This window comes from Argentina anserina, chromosome 6 (assembly GCF_933775445.1).
Source record: "Argentina anserina chromosome 6, drPotAnse1.1, whole genome shotgun sequence".
In the NCBI taxonomy this organism is placed as follows: Eukaryota; Viridiplantae; Streptophyta; class Magnoliopsida; order Rosales; family Rosaceae; genus Argentina; species Argentina anserina.
Window position 1 is genome coordinate 3,370,891 of NC_065877.1, and position 24,028 is coordinate 3,394,918.

Sequence of the window (24,028 nt, forward strand, 5' to 3'; positions counted from 1 at the left end):
TTCAGTTGTGACTTGTGAGCACTGAGCACTGAGCACTTAAGTTTCAGAACGGTACTGTGCTGCTGTTCTAACGTCTAAGCTATTGCAAGCAGTACCTGACATTACCAGAGTCGAGGGCTTGATAGGGTCCTAGATCTTTCATACCACACATTGAAGATTCTAAGTAGCCGGTATCGATCTAAATGCTGCCTTTCCTGGTTAGACACTCAGTGGTTGTTTAAGCTTGATATGATGTAGTAGTTAAGAAAACACCTCAGTAGAATATTTTAGCCATGAACTCGACTTAGAAGAGGTGCCTATATACATATATGACACACTGACTGAGAAACAGAAGTTTTAGATCGACAAAATTCAGGTGGGATGCCAAGGCATCATTTCAGTTGAAATTACCGCTGTACTTTACATGAAAGTAACTAGATGGCACGACTGCTAAACACATATTTACTGAAGTTAATCCGACTTCTGTTACAGCTCCATCTCGATCATAGCCATTTGAAGATTAGGCCTCCATGAGCTGCAAAGAATGGTGCAAACACCAAGGACTCAACTGCCATGAGCTTGATGAGAATGTTGAGTGAAGGACCAGAAGTGTCCTTGAGGGGATCTCCAATTGTGTCACCTATCACAGCCGCCTTGTGAGGATCCGAGCCCTTGGGACCAAGTGATTTGGCGTGCTCAGAATTACCAGCCTGCAGGCACATCAAAATGGCTCAAACCCGAACTCACTCAAGCAATCAGAATCGTAATATTACAAGAACAATGGCTTACCTCTATGTACTTCTTTGCATTATCCCATGCCCCTCCGGTGTTTGAAGCTGAGATGGCAACCTAGCAAGGAAAACAAAAGGAAATGTGAGACATTTTTCAAGAAAGATTATGAGATATAATACAGCTTTGACTAAAGGTCACAAACCTGAACACCAGAAACAAGTGAACCAGCAAGAATGCCAGCGAGAGTTTCAACCCCAAAGAAGGTCCCAGCAATGAGAGGAGTAAGCATGACCAAAGCGCCCGGAGGGATCATCTCCCTGAGGGAAGCATCAGTAGAAATCTTGACACATCTTGCATAGTCTGGCTTTGCTGTTCCTTCCATGAGCCCTGGAATAGTATTGAATTGTCTGCGAACCTCTTCAACCATTTTGAGTGCCGCACTTCCTACACTCTTCATTGTCATGGCTGAAAACCAGTATGGAAGCATAGCGCCCACAATCAAGCCAATGAACACTTTAGGTGTCAACACATCAACTGTTTTTATTCCTGCTCTACTAACGTATGCGCCAAACAAAGCAAGAGAAACAAGAGCTGCTGATCCAATAGCAAAACCCTGAGACAAAAAAGTAAAAGAATGTTAGAATATAATGAAGAAGTGATACATACGATCATATAGTCAATACTCAAGTCTCCTACCTTTCCAATAGCAGCGGTGGTGTTTCCAGCAGCATCCAAAGCATCTGTTCTTTCACGAATTTCATGGCTCATTCCAGCCATTTCTGCAATGCCACCAGCATTGTCACTGATGGGGCCGTAAGCATCAATTGCAAGACCAGTGGCAATAGTACTAAGCATTCCCAAGGCAGCCACAGCAATTCCATACATGGCAGCCAAGCTAAAGCTGACATATATAGCAAAAGCAATGGCGAAAACAGGAATAATGACTGATTTGTAACCCAGAGCCAACCCAAAAATCACATTTGTTGCAGCACCAGTCCTGCAAGAATCTGCCACATCCTGCACCGGACTGCATAATGAACATGGTAATAGTAAGCATCAGAATTTTGAAGGGTGGTTAGGAGAAAGTGATTGCATTGTGATTGTCATTTTAACGAAATGACTCACCTGTAAGCATTGCTAGTGTAGTACTCGGTAGTGTATCCAATAACAAGACCAGCCCACAAGCCAATTGAGACACAAAAGAAAAGGTACCTGCAGACGACATTTAACCAAAGAACGAATGCTAAATATTATGGGAGCACAAAGTCATTTCCTTGGAAGGAACGAGATGTTTGAGTCAGAAAGAAGCATACCAGTTCTTAACAGTCTTATCGGTCCCAAAACTGAACATAGTGAACTCTGATGGCAAGGCCACAAAACTGACCACAGCAATCCCAGCAGTCATTAGACCTGTTGAGATAATAAGCTGTCGCTTCAAGGATGGTTCAATCTCACTTGCAATCTTGATTTCAAACAGGTCAGTTGCAAAAAGTGTTGTTATCAAGCAAACCACAATTCCCATTGAGCTTATAATCAACGGAAAAGACATGGCTGCATAGTCATGACTGATACCAAAGGAGGATATAGATGCAACAAACAATGCTGCACAAGTTGCCTCGGCATATGATCCGAACAGATCAGATCCCATTCCTGCAATGTCTCCTACATTATCACCCACATTGTCTGCAATGACCTGAAGAAGAAACAAAAATTAGTGAATTACGTGCAATAGTTTACGATAAATGAGTCATCAACTAGAGTCAGGATATTACAGCTGGGTTTCGTGGATCATCTTCGGGAATGTTTCGTTCAACTTTCCCAACAAGATCAGCACCAACATCAGCTGCTTTTGTGTATATACCTCCCCCAACTCTTCCAAACAATGCCATTGAAGAACCTCCAAGTCCATAACCAGTAATCGACTCATACAGTCCCTCCCAGTCATCCCCATAATACAGCTTAAACAAGTTAATAGTGATGTACAGAACCAACAAACCATTGGCAGCAAGAAGGAATCCCATCACAGCACCAGATCGAAAAGCGGTGATGAATGCCTTCCCAACACCCTTTCTTGCTTCAAGGGTTGTTCTAGCATTGGCATATGTTGCAATCTTCATCCCAAGAAAACCAGAGATGACTGATGTAAGAGCACCAAGCAAGAAGGCGATAGTAGTAAAGAAGGCATTGGCTAGAGCTGGTTTACACATATTCCCTGTGTTGTAAGTGCAGGGTTCGCTTTCAGTGCTGAATCCCTTAACGGATCCAAGGAAGAGGAAGATGACAACACCAAAAACACCCATGAAGACACTGAGGTACCTATATTCGGTATATAAGAAAGAGGTTGCCCCTATGAACATTACAAAGATCAACATCGATTATCAGAGTCAAATAAAGTTCAACCATATCCAGTCTTATTTACTGCACAAACTTGTATCACAGTTGAATGTTGATTCATTTGATGTAAAACATGACAATTGTCAATATGCCATAGAAATCAAGTCTTGACATCCAGCCCTTCGTGTTTTTGAATTCCAGTTTTGATAACTTATGACTCATAGATCCATTTTTTTGTTCATCCCCTAAAGCAACTCCCTTAGAATCATAACCCATAATACTTTATAATCATAATCAACATATACAAGAAACAAAGGTATGGCCAAAAAAGAATCATGCAAAAGACAAAAGAGGAAAAACAATAGAGTACTAAACTTGATGTACAAATGGCCTTTTCATAGTATCAGTCTCTCAAAGATCAAACATCAACAGGGTGAATAGAGAAAGAAGAATGTATACATGCATAAACAACAGTAGGAGTAAGAACAAAATTAATCCATCACAGAAGGACAGCAAGACCTTGACTCTTACTTTGCAGGGTGTAAACACACCATGAAACTAGCTTGATGACTCAAAGATTTTTCATAATTAGCACTGTTTCCTCTTATGCAGAACAATGATAATACGAGGATTAAAGAAAGATAACAAAGAAACGAGAGGAGAAAGCTCACCCTCAGAAATGGCATTTTGAATTTCAGCACACTTGAGGGTAACTGAAAAGTTGTCAATACCCTCTTCTTCTTCTCCTGGGATCAACTTGGCCCTATAGTCATTTCCATCACTAGAGCCATAGGACACCTTCACCTTCGAAACCAGAAACCACTGAAGCAAAGCAAAAGCAAGTCCAATCAAGGCAGCCGCAGGTATCACAATCTGAGTTAGGCCCTCACTCAGCAAAGCCATTTCCAAAATTTGAAGCAGCACAAAATTAAAGGTAGATTTCTCTAAATTTCTCTAAGCTTCTCTCTTAGCATTCATATATATAAGACAGAGAAACGATGGTGGGTTTCAAAGTGCAGCCTCTTAAAGAACTACAAAAGTGTCTTTGTCAAACAAAAAAATGGTAAATTCTTCCTATGGTACCTGATGTTTGACTAATTGGACAATTTGGTACCTGATGTATGAAAGCGGACAATTTAGTACCTAAAGTTCTCAAATTTAGGTCATTTTAGTACTTTTATCAATTTTGACCATATTTTCAGGGTTATTTCCGTCATTTTAGTCCTAAATTCATTAAATTCACATTTTTCTTCATTTCTTCCTATAATTGTCTCTCTTTGGAGATAATTAAATTGATATATCTACTCCACTTAGCATCTACTTCGCATATATCAAATTTTTTTTCTTAATATACTTATTGTATCCTAATTATTTTCTGCAAAGGAAATAAATTGTCTTTATGCAATTGTAATTTTTATCAAAATTTTTTAAATTACTTATAATTAAAATTAATTTAGATTAATAGTTACATTATGAAAACTTATATACGTAAATCATCACAGATACTAAGTGGATGAGTTATCAAATTTTTAGTGATAACTTAGAGGCAATTTGGAGGTATTATAAAAACATGAAGTAAAGTTGAGATAAGATGATCTTTGACTAATTAGACAATTTGGTACCTGATGTATAAAAGCGGACAATTTAGTACCTAAAGTTCTCAAATTTAGGCTATTTTAGTACCTCTATCAATTTTGACCATATTTTCAGGGTTATTTCCGTCATTCTAGTCCTAAATTCATTAAATTCACATTTTTCTTCATTTCTTCCTATAATTGCCTCTCTTTGGAGATAATTAAATTGATATATCTACTCCACTTAGCATCTACTTCGCATATATCAAATTTTTTTCTTAATATACTTATTGTATCCTAATTATTTTCTGCAAAGGAAATAAATTGTCTTTATGCAATTGTAATTTTTATCAAAATTTTTTAAATTACTTATAATTAAAATTAATTTAGATTAATAGTTACATTATGAAAACTTATATACGTAAATCATCACAGATACTAAGTGGATGAGTTATCAAATTTTTAGTGATAACTTAGAGGCAATTTGGAGGTATTATAAAAACATGAAGTAAAGTTGAGATAAGATGACGGAAATAACCCTGAAAATATGGTCAAAATTGACATAAGTATCAAAATTGCCTAAATTTGAGAACTTTAGGTACCAAATTGTCCGCTTTCATACATCAGGTACCAAATTGTCCAAGTAGTCAAACATCATGTACCATATGAGTAATTTACCCCAAAAAAAACTACAAAAGTGTTATCCAAATGATGTGTTAAAATTTGCATTGCCTGGCTATAAGATTCTATAAAGCTAGCTTGTTTGAAAGGCAAGTTAGACTTGGGGAAGATTTACTCTAAGCTTGGACTCGGTAATACTGGTTGTTTTGAATAATTGGTAGATCACAGCATTAATGGGCTATGTATAGTTTTTGACTTTTTTCTAATCAATGGACAAACTTTGGTCTTATCAGCAAGAGTCCCATGGATAAAGATGAACTCAATATTTACTCACAAAATCACAAAGTTTCCAAGGTTTTGATTCTATTCAAAGTAGATTTACTACCAAATCTATCAGAATATATCACTTGTTTCTTCTTATATTATATTAATGAAAGTTGCACCTTCTCTGTGTTCTGAGCATATATTATATATGATTTGATTTGACACAAGGGAAAAAAACGTTTAAACTATTTTCTTGGTATTTCTAGGAACCCAATTGTCATTATGCTTGCAATGAGGTCCAGAAACCATCTCTCACATTGTGAGTGAATCAAAAATGAACTAGCTAGTATTGTGTTCATTGGTCAGAAAACTAGTATTATTGTATGGAAAATCACAGTTTTCTAGCTTGTTCTAGCTTTTACTCAGCTTGCTGATATAACCTGATTGAAGTCCAGGATAAAAATTGTGAATTCAAAGTCTGGCAGTAATTCGAAAAATACTAACCAATTCAAATTGAATTCATACTGACTATTTTTCTAGGGGTGGGCACGGGATGGGACGGGACGGAGCTCATCCCACGTCTCATCCCACTCTTTTAAATCGGGACGGGATGAGGGTTTTTAAGAATGCATCTCACTCGGGATTAATCCCAGTTAGAACGGGATCGGGACGGGACGGGACAAATCCCACATTTTTATGAAGTTAAATAAAAACCTATATTTTTATTTTTTTTCATAACAAAGTAACATTCAATAATGAAATTTTAACAAAAAAAATTCATATTATGTTCAAAATATTATAAATTACAATTATTATTTGAGTTGGTATAATTTTAGAGTTATTAAGAACATAAATTAGTTTCATTTTGATACAAATATATAAGAATTTTTAAGTTTTCATTAAAGGTGGGACGGGACCGGACGAAGCGGGATATAAATTATTCGTCCCACGTCTCATCCCACTATTATGAAGCGGGACGAGATCGGGACGGGACGAACGTTTTTAGACCTCCGTCCCATCCCGTCCCTATGAATTTCGGGACAAGATCGGAATTTCCGTTTTTTATGCCCACTCCTACATTTTTCTTCTGGGAACTTTTTATCATCTTTAAACAATTGATTTTAATGTATAACGTGATGCTAACTTGAACTCCAAATGAATTCAAGTTGCAGTAAAAAAACATTTGTGTAAAAGATAATGGAAGATTTTTGTCAGCATAATTTTTGCAGATTATCCTTTTCGTGGCCTGGCTGGTAGATACAGTGACTAATAAATTATGGACAAGCTTAAGCATTGTCATCGTCTTAACAATAAAATTGCAAGCTAATTCAATTCTGGCCGCAGAGTTTACTATCGATCTCGTTTTGCTCTCGAGCCTCGTAGCGTAGACTTATAACCAAGGAGAAAATAATATACGAATTGAATAATTACTTTTTAATTTGTGGAGCTTGTTTTATATATCAATCCTTACTAACCTAACAGTATTGATCAGAATGAGCCTTCAGTAATCCAAAATTAAGAATCAAACTTGCATCACTATTCATGGCAAAAGGATAGATGATCTTCATTTTTTATAATATAAATCTATCAGAGCACCATGTTCACCGCACCTAGATTGATTATCCTAAATCAATCTAATCCCAACTACACCCACAAACATCTAAAGTCTATGTCTTTCAAAATTATCCCAAGATATTTATGTGATCAAGATCATCTTGAGTTTGTCAAGCTTTCTTTCACTTTCACACGATAAAAAAGGAGTTGGAGCTCAGCTACGGAACCAAACAAGTAGACTTTCCAACACACTACGTTTCTCTGGTAGTATATAATCATAAACATCTCCTAAAAAAAATCACACAAGTGGTTAAATTTTCTTCTGGAAGATGCAGAATCAGGGGCGCCCCTGGGGCGGTCAAGGTGGTGCCGTTTTTTTTGCAATTCCGGGTGAAGAAACTGGTAGTGAACAAATCAAAACAACATGATTCCCAACATTACTAATGCTCTGGTTTAGATAGTTTGGGCCTTTGGGGCACTTTTTAAATGCAAGAAAAACAGATTGGAAGTGATGGATTCGATCCTTTCCCTGCTTTATTTTAATTTTATTATTTGTATTAATTTCATTCATCTGGGTGTTGTGTATATTTGTATCTTCTTTTACAATTTCATTATCTTGAGTTGGGTTTAGTGAACTCATCCCCATCCAACAAAGGAAGGTTTCATAAATAAATAAATCTTATGTAACTTGTATATGCTTGTAAACATAAAAAACCGAAAGGATGGTAAGTTTGATACCGAACTATTTTTTAAAATTTTATTTTAATGAGATTAGAAACGTAATATTTAATAATGAAATAATAACTTTGTACTTCCAATGAAATTATTTTCATAAATCAATTATTTTATTTTAAAATGTTCTTCTTTTATATGAATATACGAATGGTCAATTTTTCTTTTCGCACCGGACCCTTGAAAACTTTGGACCGGCCCTCTGCAGAATAATAAGAAAAAGATGGTAAATATCATTGAAATTGTTGTTAAAGTGTTGTTGTCAATCTAATCAATACTGATTATGGTTGTTCAGAAACCACTATATGCATATAATTATATAATGCTCTAAGATCTACATCCATAATGATAATAATGACATATCATTCCTTCATTTCTTAGCAACTATGTGATGCACTTTTAGATAATTCTAAGGGAACAGAAGTTTGACGGCATCAACATAAGCTAGGTTCGCAAATTCTAGTCATGTGCACAAAAATTCGTGAAGAAAATGGCATATAAGATAATAAGAATTTCCTTGCAACTCGTTACTTACAAGAGTAGTCATGACACCCATTCTGCCTGTATCATCAATCAAACCTGAGTATAAGGACCTCATATGACAAGGATGCTGCTGCGGCAACTGAAGGCATATGACAGCTCAATTTCGGCATCAAACCTTCTCTCCAGAACTAACTGTAATGAGGTAAAATTGGGAACAGCATTGCACTCTGGGAAAGTCTAAACATGTTAGCTCCTTTCAAATGGAATCAACTCCAGTCAGTGCATAGTAAACTACACCAGGATTTTATCTTAAGACTTCTCCTTCTATGCATGAAAAGCAAACTAACATCAAGAACCTCCAAACGTAACTATGGTTGGTAAATTCTACTTATATGACCATAATGAATCGATGAATATCTCTTCTTCATTGTTGGCAGGTATAAACACGCATTAGAAAGCCTATGGGTGGTTATGGTTCTATTTACATGTTATACACTAACAGAAGTAGGGGTGTTAATGGTACACAATTTCATTCCAACCAATTCATATACCAACCGTACCAAATATATTGGTATACCACCAAATTGGTACATTGTACACGGTACAGTATACCGTACCATACTTCACAAGATGGTTGGTAGGTGGTACAAATTTTTCGTGTACCATGGTATACCGTACCAACCGAAATAGAATTTTTATGAAAAAAACCCTAATATATGCATCCATGGTGAGTCGAACTTGACCTTCTTCCATTCAAATTGAAGCCAACTACTACTAGGCTATCATTGCAATTACAACAACTCATGCTAAACAATATATATATTCTTAAAAATTATATATATCGATAAATATTTCAATCGTAGATTTAGTGAAAAACAAATCTTAATCGTAGATTTTTTTAAAATTTATAATTTTTGGACTTTGACATGTTTAATTTATGACTTTGTACTTGGTAATTTGGTTGAATTTGTATAAAACTTTGTATTTGTGTTGTTATTTGCTATTACTTATTTTGATTGGACCTCTCAATTTTTGGGCCATAAACATATTGGTAGAAGCCTATTACCAACCGTACCAATCGTACCAATTAGTTGGTATACCAACGTTATTGGTTGGTTTAAATAGTGGATTTTTTATACCATTTATATAGGGGTGGGCATAAAAAACGGAAATCCCGATCCCGTCCCGAAATTCATAGGGACGGGACAGGACGGGACGGAGGTCTAAAAATGTCCGTCCCGTCCCGATCCCGTCCCGTTTCATAATAGTGAGACGGGACGTGGGACGAATAATTTATATCCCGCTTCGTCCCGTCCCGTCCCACTTTTAATAAAAACTTAAAAATTCTTATATATTTATATCAAAATAAAACTAATTATGTTTTTAATAACTCTAAAATTATATCAACTCAAATAGTAATGGTAAATTATAATATTTTGAACATAATATGCATTTTTTTGTTAAAAATTTCATTATTAAATGTTACTTTGTTAATGAAAAAGTAAAAATATATGTTTTTATTTAATTTCATAGGAAGGTGGGATTTGTCCCGTCCCGTCCCGATCCCGTCCCGTCCCAACCGGGATTAATCCCGAGTGGGATGCATTCTTAAAATCCCTCGTCCCGTCCCGATCCCGTCCCGATTCAAATGAGTGGGACGGGACGTGGGATGAGCCCCGTCCCGTCCCATCCCGTCCCGTGCCCACCCCTACATTTATATATTGGTTAGTACATGCTATTGGAAAAATGAGGTTGGTATACCTACCAATCCACCCCTAAACAGAAGTTCTTCGAGTTTCAAGCAGCACGTGGTTAAGTTTTTGGACAGACCAAAGCACATCAAAGAGTTATGCACCTGGGTTCTACGTTCTTATATATGCAATTCTATCAGTTGGTCAGGTATGACATGAGTTAGTATATGCATTTTATATCATTCTTTGAAATATGTTATTGTAGTTGTGAGTCATTACAGATTGGAAGATTGAAAGAACCCAGATTTTATACTTTGTCTACATAAACATAACGATGGAGTTGAATGAATCAACAAAACTTACCGGAAAAGAGGTCACTTGCGTTAGTCCGTCGTTGTGGCCTTCTGGCGAGGGCTTTTTCAGTTTTTTCTGGGTTCACGGTTCACCTCCCTCGATCTCTCTTCCAAGAGAACGAAACACTGTGTGACTAACTCTAGATTTTAGGTTTTATCTCATTTTTAACGTGAAAATGACAATTTTACCCTAAAAACGTATCCAGAATCGTATCCTGACCGTATTTTTTGGGTTGACTTTGTACTACATAGTTAGGATACGATTTTTCATCCATGGATACGTATATGCAGCGTATCCGGACCGTACACGTATCCGACACGGGTACGATACGGACATACCCATTTTTTGCCGTATCCATGCTATATAGTCAGAGACCACTATATGCATATAATTATATAATGCTCTAAGATCTACATCTATAATGATAATAATGACATATCATTCCTTCATTTCTTAGCAACTATGTGATGCACTTTTAGATAATTCTAAGGGTACAGAAGTTTGACTGCATCAACATAAGCTAGCTTCGCAAAGAGTAGTGCACAAAAATTCGTGAAGAAAATGGCATATAAGATATTAAGAATTTCCTTGCAACTCGTTACTTACAAGAGTAGGCATGACACCCATTCTGCCTGTATCATCAATCAAAGCTGAGTATAAGGACCTCATATGACAAGGATGCTGCTGCGGCAACTGTAGGCATATGACAGCTCAATTTCGGCATCAAACCTTCTCTCGAGAACTAACTGTAATGAGGTAAAAATGGGAACAGCATTGCACTCTGGGAAAATCTAAACATGTTAGCCCCTTTCAAATGGAATCAACTCCAGTCAGTGCATAGTAAACTACACCAGGATTTTATCTTAAGACTTCTCCTTCTATGCATGAAAAGCAAACTAACATCAAGAACCTCCAAACGTAACTATGGCTGCAAAGCCTGGATGGCCCAAGATGGCAGGGGTGCACGAAATAACACAGGAAGACCAGTAATAGGGTGCTCCAAAGACAAGCTTTCTGCATGAAGTTCATGGCCCTCATATGTTGTCCCATTCCACTCGTAGACACCCTCATACTTAACATCCCCTCTTATCGAAATTCCAAGATACTGGCAATGCAGACGGATTTGGTGCGTCCTTCCACTCCGAGGACGTGCTCTAACCAGAATCTCATCCTTCTTTGCATTTCCATCAATTACAGACTTCTCTTCAACCACTACAACATTATCATAATCTGGTCTAAACTCAGATGGCTCCTTGAAGCTCCCTTGTCCATTTATCGATACAACCTCAAACGACGTCTCCATGTCTCTCACAACCGATCCACCTGGTAGTCCCCTCCCTACATTCGAAGCAGCATACACCCTCCACGCCCCAAACTTCGACCGACCATGACCTGATTTAACAGTGATTCTTTCCCATTTCGGAGCTACACCAACACAGCGTGCAATGTACGTTTTCGACACTTTATGATCAGTAAACGCCTTGACAAGTTTGGCAGCTACCTTATGTGACTTGGTTATTATCATCACTCCACTAGTGTCCCTATCCAGCCTATTTGCAAGATGTAGCTCCGGCGCTTTCCCTTCAACCCTTGCAACTGATTTATCCAACTCAGTTCAATATTCATGAAAGAGTAACAAAATCTCAAGCTCCTATTATATCTCCTACACTTCAATACTAGCAAGTACAAATCATTTTATTGTCTAAAGCATTACAATTTACAATGAACATCTCATTAACATTTTACTGAGGTAACTAGGACTAAATTTTTTTAACTTTGACCAATCAACAATTACCCAATATCATTAACAGAACAAAAAAGTGACCCAACAAAATGAGAGCTAACCTGACTCGGCCGAGTTAAACAGGAACTTAGGTACCGATTCCAGCACACCCTCACAGTAAATCCCCTGAGGCTTGTTCACAACAGTAAGCCACTGATCCTCATAAACGACGTCGTTTCTCGAAAGAGAAAAGAGGCTTGATTTGGACGAAGCCGACATGGCTCTCGCTAGCTCCATGTTCTTTGAGATCAACGGCAGAGGCGGGGAGAGGGGCACTGGGTAATTCTGTGAGAGTTGGAGGGCATTTTGGGAACTGGGATTATCGAAATCCGACATTGAGATTGGGCTCAATGCTTTGGGGAAGCTGGAGAGGTTTCTGGGGGTGAAGAAGAAGAAGAAGGTTGAACAATAAGAGAGGGACATTTTTCGTCAATAAAAAACGACAGCGTTTTGAGATTAAAAAGCGCGAACTTTGAGCTAAACGCCGTCGTTTTAGTCTTCTTCCAAATTGAGATTTAAACCCTTTGGAGAACCAAAATCTGCTTAAACCCTAAAAATGTCATCTTTCTTGTTCAGAAAAAGAGCCAGCTGGGTCTTATTGGGTAAGCTAATTAAGACCCCAAAACGTGAAATTCCCAGGGTTTTGGATCCTGGGTCTTCTTCATTTTCACCCAAAGCTTCAGAAATCCTATCTGGGTCGGTTCATTACCTCAGAAAATCGATTGGTTGTGATGAAAGGTTTGGGCTTTGTTCGAATTTGGGGGTTTCATTGTGTGGGTTTCATGGCGGTAGTTCAAGTTGTGGCTTGGTTCGATTCTATGGGACTCAGGCAGCTCAGGAGCCTTCAACCTCCGATGGGCTCACAGTTGATCGGATACTAAATAGTGAGTGGTCAATTCACACAGAGGATGAGAGTGATTGGAAGAGTCACGCTGCTGCGATCGCCCAATCTATTCATCTTATTAAGAAACGTTTACAGGTTCAGCTTAAATTTTACTGCTTGTTATTGTTTTAGGTCTCATTTTGATGCATTGTTTTGTTGCTAATGTTGTGAGTTTCATCATGTTACGTGGCACTTTGAATGTGTAAAAAGTTAAAACTTTAGCTGCTGTCATTACAACTTTAATGCTAATCAAGAATCAAATGTTGGTTTCTTGAGTTCGTGTGTGACTAGTTTGAGTTGTTTCCCGCTTGAATTAGAAGTTTTAAGTAATTTTTTTGTGGTGGCAGTGGAAGAAGTTGATGGACAGGTTGGATATGTTATCGGTGGAGCTTAATAAGCCGAACCTGTGGGATGATCCGGCACATGCCGGTAAGATTAGCCGCGAGCACGGTTCACTGTTGGGTAAAATGAAGGAAGTGAGGGCATTTGAGCAGGAATTGCTCGAGCATGTGGACATGATAAAGCTTGCTCGCGAAGAGAATGATGCAGAGTTGGAATCGGTGGGCTTTTAATACTTGTCATAGGCATGTTATAACTCTTTATACATGGTTTAGCCATCTTGAACAGTTGGCGGCAATTTTCTGTTTTACTGGCTATTCTAGAGTTGGGATGTTCTCTGAATCTCTGATACATGAATTGATTTTAGTTTAATGGAGAACATGGAATTGGTACATTGTAATGATTGTATAGGTGAATCCAGTAGGTGCTTTCTTCTGTTAAGTTGAGCCTTCAATGAATGTAACACTGTACATTATGGCCAAAAAGCTATAGTGACGTTCTTGAAAGTTGAATCCTTCTAATAGAAGTTAAATCATTTTATTACAAGTAATGTATATAACTTTTAAAACTGGGAACAGAATGCATTGTGCTGTTTAGTTAACTCGTTTCTCCTTTGCAGGAATCCATGAACGCTTTGCTTGAGATGAGAAGAACTTCAAAGGAGAAAGAGACCCAGGCGTTGTTAGCTGGGGAGCAGGATCCTTGCTCCTGTTATATAGAGGTCTGTGATATATACAAGATTCTTTTCTATATCAACTTTTCCTACACTCAACGTATATCTGCCATTGTTTTGGCATTTCTGCTAATGTTTGATAACCAAACCCTTTGATTTTGTTATCATGTGATGTAGATACAATCAGGAGCTGGGGGTACAGAGAGCAATGACTGGGCAGCGATGGTCATGCAGATGTACAAAATGTGGGCTCAACGCCGTGGATATAAAATGACTGTTGTGGAAGAAATGCCTGGTGAGATTGCGGGAATCAAGGTTCACCTTCTTACCATCCATCGCTATTCCTTCTTATTAATCAAATGTATCCTTGAAACATTCCCGCTAGTTATATACCAATCAAGGGAAAACTTTCATGTTGCAAGCATTTGATAGGCCACTCATTTCGTATCGAACTCTAAAAAGCCTTTAATTAGAGATTGATGTGCAATTTAGATTTTCCATATTTGTTTGTTAGTTAAGTCAGAAGTTATAGTAGGTTGGTGCCATGTTTTGAACTTCAGCTCGTTTGTGTTCTTGCAGCGGGCAACCATCAAAATTGATGGAGAATATGCTTTTGGATATGCCAAAGCAGAAGTAGGAGTGCACAGATTAGTACGTATCTCACCGTTTGACAGTAATAAGCGCAGACATACTTCGTTTGCTGCTGTTGCTGTGACTCCGATATTGGGAGATGTATCTGCTCATGTACAAATCAATGACTGTGATCTCCGCATTGAGCGTTTTCGTTCTGGGGGAGCTGGGGGCCAGCATGCTAATACAACAGATAGTGCAGTGAGGATTGTTCACATTCCGACTGGAATAACTGCCACTTGTCAAAATGAAAGGTAGGGATTGCAGACACATACCTTTGCACCCCTACCTCTCATATTTTGCTTGCTATATTTGAGAGTTGGAACAAAGATTGCCATTGGCAATGATCACTTTTTTCTTGAATGCACAGATCACAACATCAGAATAAGGCTTCAGCAATGGCTGTTATCCAAGCAAGAGTAGATCAGCTAGAAATGGCACGACAGACTCAGAAGAATGCACAATATTCACAATCTCTTACTGATATAACATGGGGAAGCCAGATACGCAGCTACGTGCTTCAGGTATGCCCATTCTCCAACCATTAACTAACTGTCTTTCTCTGGTAATACATTGAAAATTTAATTTATAATAACTTTTGTAATGCTAAAATGCTACTTTTGGTGCAGCCATACCGGATGGTGAAAGATCTTAGAACCAACTATGAAGTCTCTGATCCTGATGCAGTTCTTGAGGGAGATCTAGACGGTTTTATCTTGAGTTATTTATCTGCTTCATTGGATAAAGATGAAGATGACCGCTAATCGAGTTTTGTTTCGAGATTCGGAAATCAACCCTGCATAGTGCATCAAAGCTGAATATCTGCTGCATGCAGATGCATCAAAATTGTGACAGATTCGAGTCATCTGATGTCAGATCAATCAGAGGAACGATGAACCATCTCCCTTTCGAAGCTAACATGAGTACGGAATGTGTCATCTGTATATTCAGTGAAAAAAGATAGAATTGTGTCAAGTACCTCATATGATTCTTTGATTATCATAAAGTTTTTGGTAACAGTCTAATACTGTAATAAATTGAAACAAATAAAAGGAGCTGATTTCAATAGTTGAAGACTTGAAGTCAATATATCGGTAACTCTACCTTCCAAATGTGATTATCTTTGCAGTTTGCACTACTACTCTCTTTAGCAAGAATAAATTATCTCAAAGTAAAGAGTTTATTATCGTGTAAACCTCTTGCTATTTCATGCAGGGGTGGGCATAAAAAACGGAAATCCCGATCCCGTCCCGAAATTCATAGGGATAAGACGGGATGGAGGTCTAAAAATGTCAATCTCGTTCCGATCCCGTCCCGTTTCATAATAGTGGGACGAATAATTTATATTCCGCTTCGTCCCGTTCCGTCCCACCTTTAATGAAAACTTAAAAATTATTATATATTTGTATCAAAATGAAACTAATTTATATTCTTAATAACTCTAAAATTATATCAACTCAAATAGTAATGGTAAATTATAATATTTTGAACATAATATGCATTTTTTTGTTAAAAATTCATTATTGAATGTTACTTTGTTAATGAAAAAATAAAAATATAGGTTTTTATTTAACATCATATGAATGTGGGATTTGTCCCGTCCCGTTTCGATCTTGTCTCGTCCCAACCGGGATTAATCCCGAGTGGGATGCATTTTTAAAAACCTCGTCTCGTCCCGATTCAAAAGAGTGGGATGGGACGTGAGATGAGCCACGTCCCGTCTCATCTCGTCCCCTGCCCACCTCTAATTTCACGTAATAAGTTACCGGGTGTCATTACATTGTGTATTTGGGCTCAATTTATTACCTAAAGCCCATTCTCGAGATTGGTTTTCCTATGTCGAGGCTGTAAACAAAGCAAACACTGAGGGGTAAAATCGTCTTTTTTAAGAACTCGATCATCTCCGGCAATTTTCCGAGCATTTTTTATATTTATTTGACAACTATTTCAGTTTCTATGTCTCCGGAGCAAAGGATACGCTGGAACCGCACCAAAATAGTCGAATTCGCGCCGAATACGACAGAATACGATATCTAAAACATTTAACAAGACATCTATATCCCTCTGTATAAAGCTTACAAAATGGGCTATGGTCCAATAAGGTCACCAAAACGCACCGTTTTAACTATTCTTACTTAAAAGCCCATTATCGAGGAAACTGTAGCTGGGTTTACAATTAGGGCTCTTTCACAGAGAAAGAAAGACAGGAGCGCGCGCGACAAATCCCCAATCGGAATCAGAATTGGAGCCGGAGCATTATTAGGGTTTTCTAAGTTCCAATTACAGAATCGAAAGCGAATTGAAGAATGGGTTCGTCTTCGGTGATAACCCCAGAAGATGTATTGGAGTCTCTAATGAACGACGGCACCATCGACGCCCTCAGATTGAAGATCATCAATCAGCTCAAAGCCAATGTAAAACTCTCTCTCTCTCTCTCTCTCTCTCTCTCTCTCTCAAACTCACATTGATCAATCTGTTGACCTTCGATTTTGAATTTTGATGGTGGTGGTGGTGGTTGCAGGAAGAGCTGAAGAGCACGACAATCAAAATGGCGGAGCAGAGCCGAGTCCTCAACACCCCCGGGGCGGAGAAGCAGACGAAGCGAGAGCTTTTCGATGCTCTGCGGCAGGAGCTGGAGACACAAGTCCTCGAGAAGGCCTCCAAGTCTGTCTGGGAGTTGATTTTGGATAACAATGGAATGGGGAAGGAAATCAATCACACTGTTGAGCGTGTGTTCTGCAAACTCAGCGGAACCGACCCGCCGCTGTTTCCTCCTCCCCAGGATGCCAATGCCAATGCCAATGCCAATGCTAAGGACAAGGACAATGCCAATGCCAAGAGGAATGCCAATGCTGGTGGTAATGCCAAGGGGAAGGCGAAGGCGAAGGCGAATGGGAAGGGGAGAGTGAAGGCGAAGGCGAAGGCGATAGATAAGGAGAAGGAGAAGGAGGCGGCGAGTGGACAAGTCGAGGCCAAGGCTGAGGAGGAGAAGTCGAATTCGAAGAAGAGGAGTTTCAGTGAGGTGAATGGACAAGGAGGAGATGGAGAAGCTCCTCCTACTGTGGTTTTGGAGCAGCAAGTTGAAGTTAAGGCTCAAGTAGTTGAAGCCAGGGCTGAAGTGGTAGTTGAAGCCAGGGTTGAAGAAGGTCATGTAGCTATGGCAGAAGACCCACCACAAGTTTGAGGTTACAAGGCCTTGTCTTGTTTATGGGGTGAGGATAGCTGTGGTGCAAATCTTGCAGTGTTTTAGTTTCTGCACCATTTTGTGATCTTGTGTTCTTGAAACTTTTGATGTCTGGTTATGTTGTCAATATTTTCAGAGTAGGAGAAATGACCGACCCAAGTTGGGTTTGTGTTGCTGAGCTATCCCAAGTAGATTAGACTATGCTTCTACATTGGCATTCTCTATATCTCTGGCTCTGTGATTTGGGTCTTTGTGATTGTGATAGAAATCAATTTGTTAGATGCATCTGTATATATACAGATTCTTATTCATTTTCTCTGTTTACAATGATTTAGATTCAACTATGTGATCATTGGTGAAGCCTTTGAACTCAAGCTTAGTGAAATTTCTAGAACATAGCATTGCCAATACGCAATGCATGTGAAGTTGTGAGAAAATCAATTGGGAAAATGATATGCTAGAGTGCTAGACACTAACTAATACTAAAGAGGGAATCACACTGCCTAATCTAGCCGAACAAGAATTTTACAGAAAAGTTCAAAACAAAACCTAATAGAGGCCCGAAGCTAAGATATATAATACATTCATCCCTTGTAACTTGTAAGGCAGTCATCTCCAACGATTCATCGAGTTGTTGAAAGCGGCAAAGTTATCTGTTGTTGGATTTGGATGGAAAGATGAATTCGTCAAGTTGTTTTCAGCCGGGTGTACCTCTGAGTGCCTTGAAGGAGCAACTTGGGACGGGACACTCCAGCTGTTTGGTGGAGGTGTCATCGCCCAGCTTAACGGAAGTGTCTGGCATGTGTGATCCCCTGCATCCGGAATCATGTTTGTGTTGGCTGTCATTTCCTGGTCATAGCATGTTTGTTCAATACCAGTAATCCCTCTAGAATTCAAATTCTCTGGAAATGATATCGATGAGCCTAGCGAGTTTCTGTAGCACTGAATCTGCAACTGACTGTACACCTGCTTTTCAATATTGAACATCGCTTGGGACTCTTGATTATAAGTGGTTGGATTGAATTGAGCTTCTATTGCGGAAACTGGTGCTGGAATTTGATCGCTCCCTAAAAGATATTGAACAAATGGTGGATCCCATGATGGCGGCATATGCTGATTCTCAACTCGTTGGTTGCTGATGACCTCATCTAAAGGCGAAGAAAAATCCATAACTATATCATCACAAGATATTTGGGAAGACAGTATTAGTGTGTAGTTCAACTTAAGTAGCGTTTAAAGCCTATCAAAAAGCTACAGTGAAGCAGGAGATGTTAATACCTGATATTGGTGAAGTGGAATCTGTGTAACAAATAGCTGGTGTGGATTGTTCATATGTTTGAATTTGTCGGGGATCCAGATGTGTTGGGAATTGTAACGGAAAATTGGAGGGGATTTCTGCTCCATGACCACCAAATTCGAAAGAAATATCTGCACCTCCATTGTATGATTGGAAGTATGGTGATCTTTGGCTTGGGAAGGGTCTTTGGCTCAACTCTAAGAACCGGCTTTCACATTGAAGAAGCTTCTCATAGTGTTTGTCGAGCAAACCAGGCGGGAATTGAAGATAATGCCTCCTACATAAAGAGAATTTCATGAACAAGTACATCATCACAATTACTAAGGGTTTGAACATTTGTGCAAACGATAAATAGCTCATGTTTGCATAAACTAAAATTGTAATTTTGGGAATAACAACATGCAACAACATTAATTTACCTGTGAATGAGAGCTTCACCGCTGGTGAAATCTGTTGCAGCATTCCACATGGTATGCTTCCTTGGCTGTGGATTAGACTCACGATGGAACGTAGGTGGCTGGCCTAGCTGCAAAAAGTATCACCAATCACCACTTCAACAAAGATAGTACCATAATAATATGCAACTGCTTGCTAATTAGGAAGTAAAATTTTAGTTACTGCTGGTTGAAAGAAGCATTACCTCAAGCTCTAGAATGCCTGGTTGGTTTTCTTCAATGACAGCTCTAATGGCGATAATATCAGACCACTGCACTTCAATCTTGCTCTTCAAACCATTGTCCAAGATTTCCCAAACCAATTTTCGCTTAGCATAATAACACTTAGCAACCAAGTCACCTTCATGTTGAGTTACTCTCTGCACGTATTAAAATCTAGATTGAATGGAAACGTTCATTTTTTTTATACTCTATAATAATTGTTCTAAGTTGAGACCACCAACCTGCCATGAACCAATTCTGAGTAATGAGGCACAGAAATTTGAAGCTTTCAACTTTTCCTTCTCGGACATCGACTGAACATTAACTTCAACTGCACGCTTAATCTTTCGTTTGCGGGGCATCGTTTCTTTTAAGTCTAAGAAAGAGGGAGTCTTCCCAAGTGACAAACCAAGTGGTGGTAAGCTTAAAAGGGTTTGAGCCAGTTGAGCCTGCAAACAATGTAGAAAAACAGAACAGAATACAGAGATGTTAGATGGCAAACTTTCAATCGGCAGTAATACTAACATGCATGCACTAATATAAAAATAAAAAAATAAAAACACTGGCAACAGTGACATCTAACGAAAGCTCTTAAAGTCTTTAAACCCTAATTTGCATAATCACATCTCAGATTGAAATGATGAAACAATAAAACACAAAATGGAAATCAAAATGCTAAGTCTTATGAGCAAAGAACGAAAGAAAAGAAAACCCAACACAATGTTCGAAAGCAACACAGATGACATATGTTAAGATGTTAAGATACCCCGCAAAGAGAGAAAAGAAAAGGAAGTTATCAGATACAATTAAGATATAAGACCTATCCCCGCAAGATATACTCAGGAAGAATAAAAGGGGAAACCTTTTCATTGGAGTCGATTGGAGTTTCTTTGAGCCTCTTATTCGCAGCTCGTATAATTTCATCATTATGACTACCAGAGTTGATCGACTCATGGTTCTTAAACTGATCAGAACAAGCCGAAGAAGAAGACTCGCTACCACTTTCCCTGCTGCCCCTCATCGAAATCCCATCAAAACCGACCTCTTCAATCATCTTTCTACTTCTTATTTCACTTGTCCTGTATTTCCGGACGAGCACCTGAAGAAGGATTCGGGTTGGAGAGTAGTCACTGCATATCGAATTCTAGTTTGGCCCCAAAATTGGTTGAACTTTTGGAAGACGAAAATAGATTGGAGAGAAAAAACGGCCGAAAAACAGAGCAAGAAGCAAGGTGATGAAGCAGAGCCGACTTTACTCAGTAATATAAAGCCTTCAGGACTCTTTTCGACGCTGGACTGCTGAGGTCAGTTTTTCCACGTGGAGTCTTCAACTTGCTTCAAGGCCCTACGAAAAGGAGGGAATATACGTAATTTTTTCTATTTTCCATTTCCATTTTCATTCTTTAAAGAATTTTTGTTTTCTCAATCAGATTTCATTGGTGGTTGCAATTGAATGCTAGCTAGATTCTCGTTAGATTTATGAGATTTATGGTTATAAAATAATTAAGATGTGTGTGTTAGAATAACCAACTTTGAATATTGTTAAATACTTTTTTATTTTTTTAAATCAAACAAACAATTTAAATACGGTAATTAATTGGAAAAATCAAATTTTAGTCTGACTCGAACTCGATTGAATAAAAACGAGCCAAATATTAACAATCTAGTAATCAGCTCGGCTCATCTACACCCCTAATTGTATGTCTAACTCACGATGCCCCATATACGCACAAATTAGATGCCACTTTATAACTTAATTTTGTTGTTATTTTTTTATTAAAGGGTCATTCCATGTGAAATGTTTCATGTTAACAGCAAATAATTGTAGTATACATAAAACCTTCATGCTGAAAAAAATGAATGTATATCAGTTTGTTAATTACACATAAATTTCATTTCACTCATTCCTTTCTACATGATAGGGTACTATACGAAAAGGTGATTCATTATGTCCTAATACGTACTGTGCATCAAGTTCAATTGAGTCTAAGATATTAGAGAAAACTAAATACTAAAGAATGACATGTGAATCCAAAACAAAATAAGAATATGAAATCTTGATTTATCGGAAGATTTGATTAGATGCCTCATGGCCGCCCCATCACCAGAATAACAAGAACATAGAGCAATTCCTCCAATTCAATATGATTGACATTTATGTCTGCGCAATTATAGTAATTGTTTTTAAAAGAATTGTGAAAGGAGAGAGTATGAGGGTTAATGAGTGTGAGTCAGTTACTATATAAAAAGTGTGCTTAATCTTAATGCTCCAATATATAAGCATAATTAAGTTATGTAAGACGATGATTTACTATTAGTGGTTAATTAGCACATGCAGCATCATGTCTTAATAAGAAAAAAAAAATGTTACAAATGACAAGTTGACTACCTATATCAAAATTGAGTGATGTCAGCTTTACAGATTACAAGTCTTGAAATGAAATAGAAAAACTTTTCTATATCCACTTATGGTTATGGTTGGTGTTCTAATCAAAACTTTGCTGATTGGTACATCCTAAAATTGTAATCATTAAAGGTACGATGGCGGGCTGCTCTCAGATTATAGATTCAATTTGCCTAATTAGGTCTGTGAGGTGTAAAACGTGACTGCTAATTGTATGTATAGTATTGTTTTATATGGATCGGGAGGCAGATCATCTCCAATTCAAACCTTGAGCACCCCTAAGTAATCGACAGAATTAAAATCTAACTAGACTACATGATTGTTACCATAGCAATGGTATTATATACTACAATCTGCTTCCGTTAGGGAATTCTTGGAAATGAAATTTACAAGACTTAGCAAACCGAATGTGGTAATATATACATGACGTACTGATATCTAATGTGATCTACTAATCTCAGGGTATCTCACTATTTCATTCGAATATCAAGGACAGTGTAATACCCCGAATTTTCGGGTTTAAAGTCATATAATTCTTGTAAATTACTAAACTTGGTAATTTGAGTAAAATCGCATATGCCTTTTCGTCGATGTCTTGCGAAACGAAATTGATTTCGGAAATTTAAGATGGAAAACTTTACGTTTTCAGTGGCTTGAAAGTCGACTTTAATTTTGTCACTCATCTCTGAAAACTTCCTTCATGTAAGTTGTAGAGCTCGTCGATACAAATTCGTGGACACATGACACACCTTAATCGGATGTCGTATGTGAAAGTTATTATCAACGGAAGTTGGTTCCGATTTTGGAAGGCTATAAAATGACATTTTTGGAAACTTTCTAAAATCAGAAATTTTTCCCCGCAGCTTTCTCTCTCTACTCCCCCGACCCTCATTTCCTTCGCCGACTTCTCCATCAGCGATCTCCCTCCTCCGGCCACTATGCACGACACCGCCGGTGTCGTTGGGACCGCACGGCCGAGTCACATCGACATGTGGTGGTGGCGACCACCCCGTGTGGAGTTTCAGCTGCGCCCGACGAAGCACAGTGACGGCTCCGTCAGACTCGACGTCGCCGATGACGTTGGGGTTCAAGGTTGTGACGGCGAGTCTTCCCACCTCCTCCTCGACATGATTCCACCGGCGGTGAAGCTCGAATCGAGCCATTCCAGTTCCAATCTCCTCTCCCCGATCCGAGATCTTGTGGCGACGATTCCGGCTGTTTTCGGCCAGCTTGGGGTGAACTAAAGGTATGGTTGTGATCTCCTCCTCATGATCTTCATCTTTGATGTTGGATGTTTGTTGATTTTGTGAAGTTTGAGTGGAGGTGGTAGTGGTGCACGTGCCTCCGTCTGTGGCGGCGCGTGGGAGTAGGTGAGGGCGGCAGGGGCTAGGCAATCGACCTAGGCTGGTGCAGGGAAGAAAAATTGTTGGGTTTGGGGTCTGCGTGTGAGATCACGCGCGGTTGCCGGAGGAAGGCGCGTGAGCCCCGTGTGCAGCCGTCTACATCGGCGCATGAACAGTGTTTCGTGAACAATGTTTTTGTTAAAAGTGTTCAGCTGTAATGAATCATCACCTGAGATTTTTCGTATCGTTTTCTAAGCACTTTATCATGTTATTAGGTGATCAACGAAATGAATGAGGGAATCGCTCTCGGTGTCATAAAAGTTGCACGCATGAAATAAAGTGAGTAAATCTCACTATGACAAGTCTATCCATGGCGGTGACTCATATTTACAATTTCTTAAAAAGAGTGAACTCTGACATCTATGTAATGAATCGTCACCTGAGATTTTTCGTATCGTTTTCTAAGCACTTTATCATGCTATTAGGTGATCGACGAAACGAGTGAGGGAATCGCTCTC

General features: G+C 38.6%; 5 protein-coding genes across 6 annotated transcripts; 2 read left to right on the forward strand and 3 right to left on the reverse strand.

Annotated features, from left to right (window-relative positions):
- Nucleotides 1-264: 264 nt before the first annotated feature.
- Nucleotides 265-4,090, reverse strand: LOC126797882 (pyrophosphate-energized vacuolar membrane proton pump 1-like). Its single transcript, XM_050524633.1, has 8 exons — nt 3,717-4,090; nt 2,484-3,058; nt 2,025-2,404; nt 1,837-1,923; nt 1,408-1,738; nt 914-1,324; nt 769-828; nt 265-689 (listed from the first exon to the last, which is right to left on the reverse strand). The coding sequence occupies exons 1-8, from the start codon at nt 3,946-3,948 to the stop codon at nt 483-485; spliced, it is 2,283 nt and encodes a 760-aa protein (XP_050380590.1). The 5' UTR covers nt 3,949-4,090; the 3' UTR covers nt 265-482.
- A 4,178-nt stretch (nt 4,091-8,268) lies between these two features.
- On the reverse strand, nt 8,269-12,492 carry LOC126797843 (RNA pseudouridine synthase 1). The gene is made up of 3 exons (XM_050524574.1): nt 12,164-12,492; nt 11,048-11,914; nt 8,269-8,448 (listed from the first exon to the last, which is right to left on the reverse strand). The coding sequence occupies exons 1-2, from the start codon at nt 12,435-12,437 to the stop codon at nt 11,241-11,243; spliced, it is 948 nt and encodes a 315-aa protein (XP_050380531.1). The 5' UTR covers nt 12,438-12,492; the 3' UTR covers nt 8,269-8,448; nt 11,048-11,240.
- Nucleotides 12,493-12,521: 29 nt separating this feature from the next.
- On the forward strand, nt 12,522-15,684 carry LOC126797844 (peptide chain release factor PrfB2, chloroplastic). The gene is made up of 7 exons (XM_050524576.1): nt 12,522-13,080; nt 13,332-13,544; nt 13,943-14,044; nt 14,174-14,311; nt 14,576-14,880; nt 14,997-15,150; nt 15,256-15,684. Exons 1-7 carry the CDS (start codon nt 12,658-12,660, stop codon nt 15,388-15,390), a joined length of 1,470 nt encoding a protein of 489 aa, XP_050380533.1. The 5' UTR covers nt 12,522-12,657; the 3' UTR covers nt 15,391-15,684.
- A 1,131-nt stretch (nt 15,685-16,815) lies between these two features.
- LOC126799063 (uncharacterized) lies at nt 16,816-18,156 on the forward strand. Its single transcript, XM_050526180.1, has 2 exons — nt 16,816-17,040; nt 17,148-18,156. The coding sequence occupies exons 1-2, from the start codon at nt 16,933-16,935 to the stop codon at nt 17,808-17,810; spliced, it is 771 nt and encodes a 256-aa protein (XP_050382137.1). The 5' UTR covers nt 16,816-16,932; the 3' UTR covers nt 17,811-18,156.
- On the reverse strand, nt 18,151-20,961 carry LOC126799062 (uncharacterized). 2 transcript variants are annotated; one of them, XM_050526179.1, is made up of 6 exons: nt 20,626-20,961; nt 20,006-20,212; nt 19,748-19,921; nt 19,527-19,633; nt 19,089-19,384; nt 18,151-18,958 (listed from the first exon to the last, which is right to left on the reverse strand). In XM_050526179.1, exons 1-6 carry the CDS (start codon nt 20,815-20,817, stop codon nt 18,420-18,422), a joined length of 1,515 nt encoding a protein of 504 aa, XP_050382136.1. In that variant the 5' UTR covers nt 20,818-20,961; the 3' UTR covers nt 18,151-18,419. The 2 variants fall into 2 exon arrangements, with proteins under 2 accessions (XP_050382136.1, XP_050382135.1); XM_050526178.1 differs by having other exon boundaries at nt 18,151-18,982.
- Between the last annotated feature and the right edge of the window lie 3,067 nt (nt 20,962-24,028).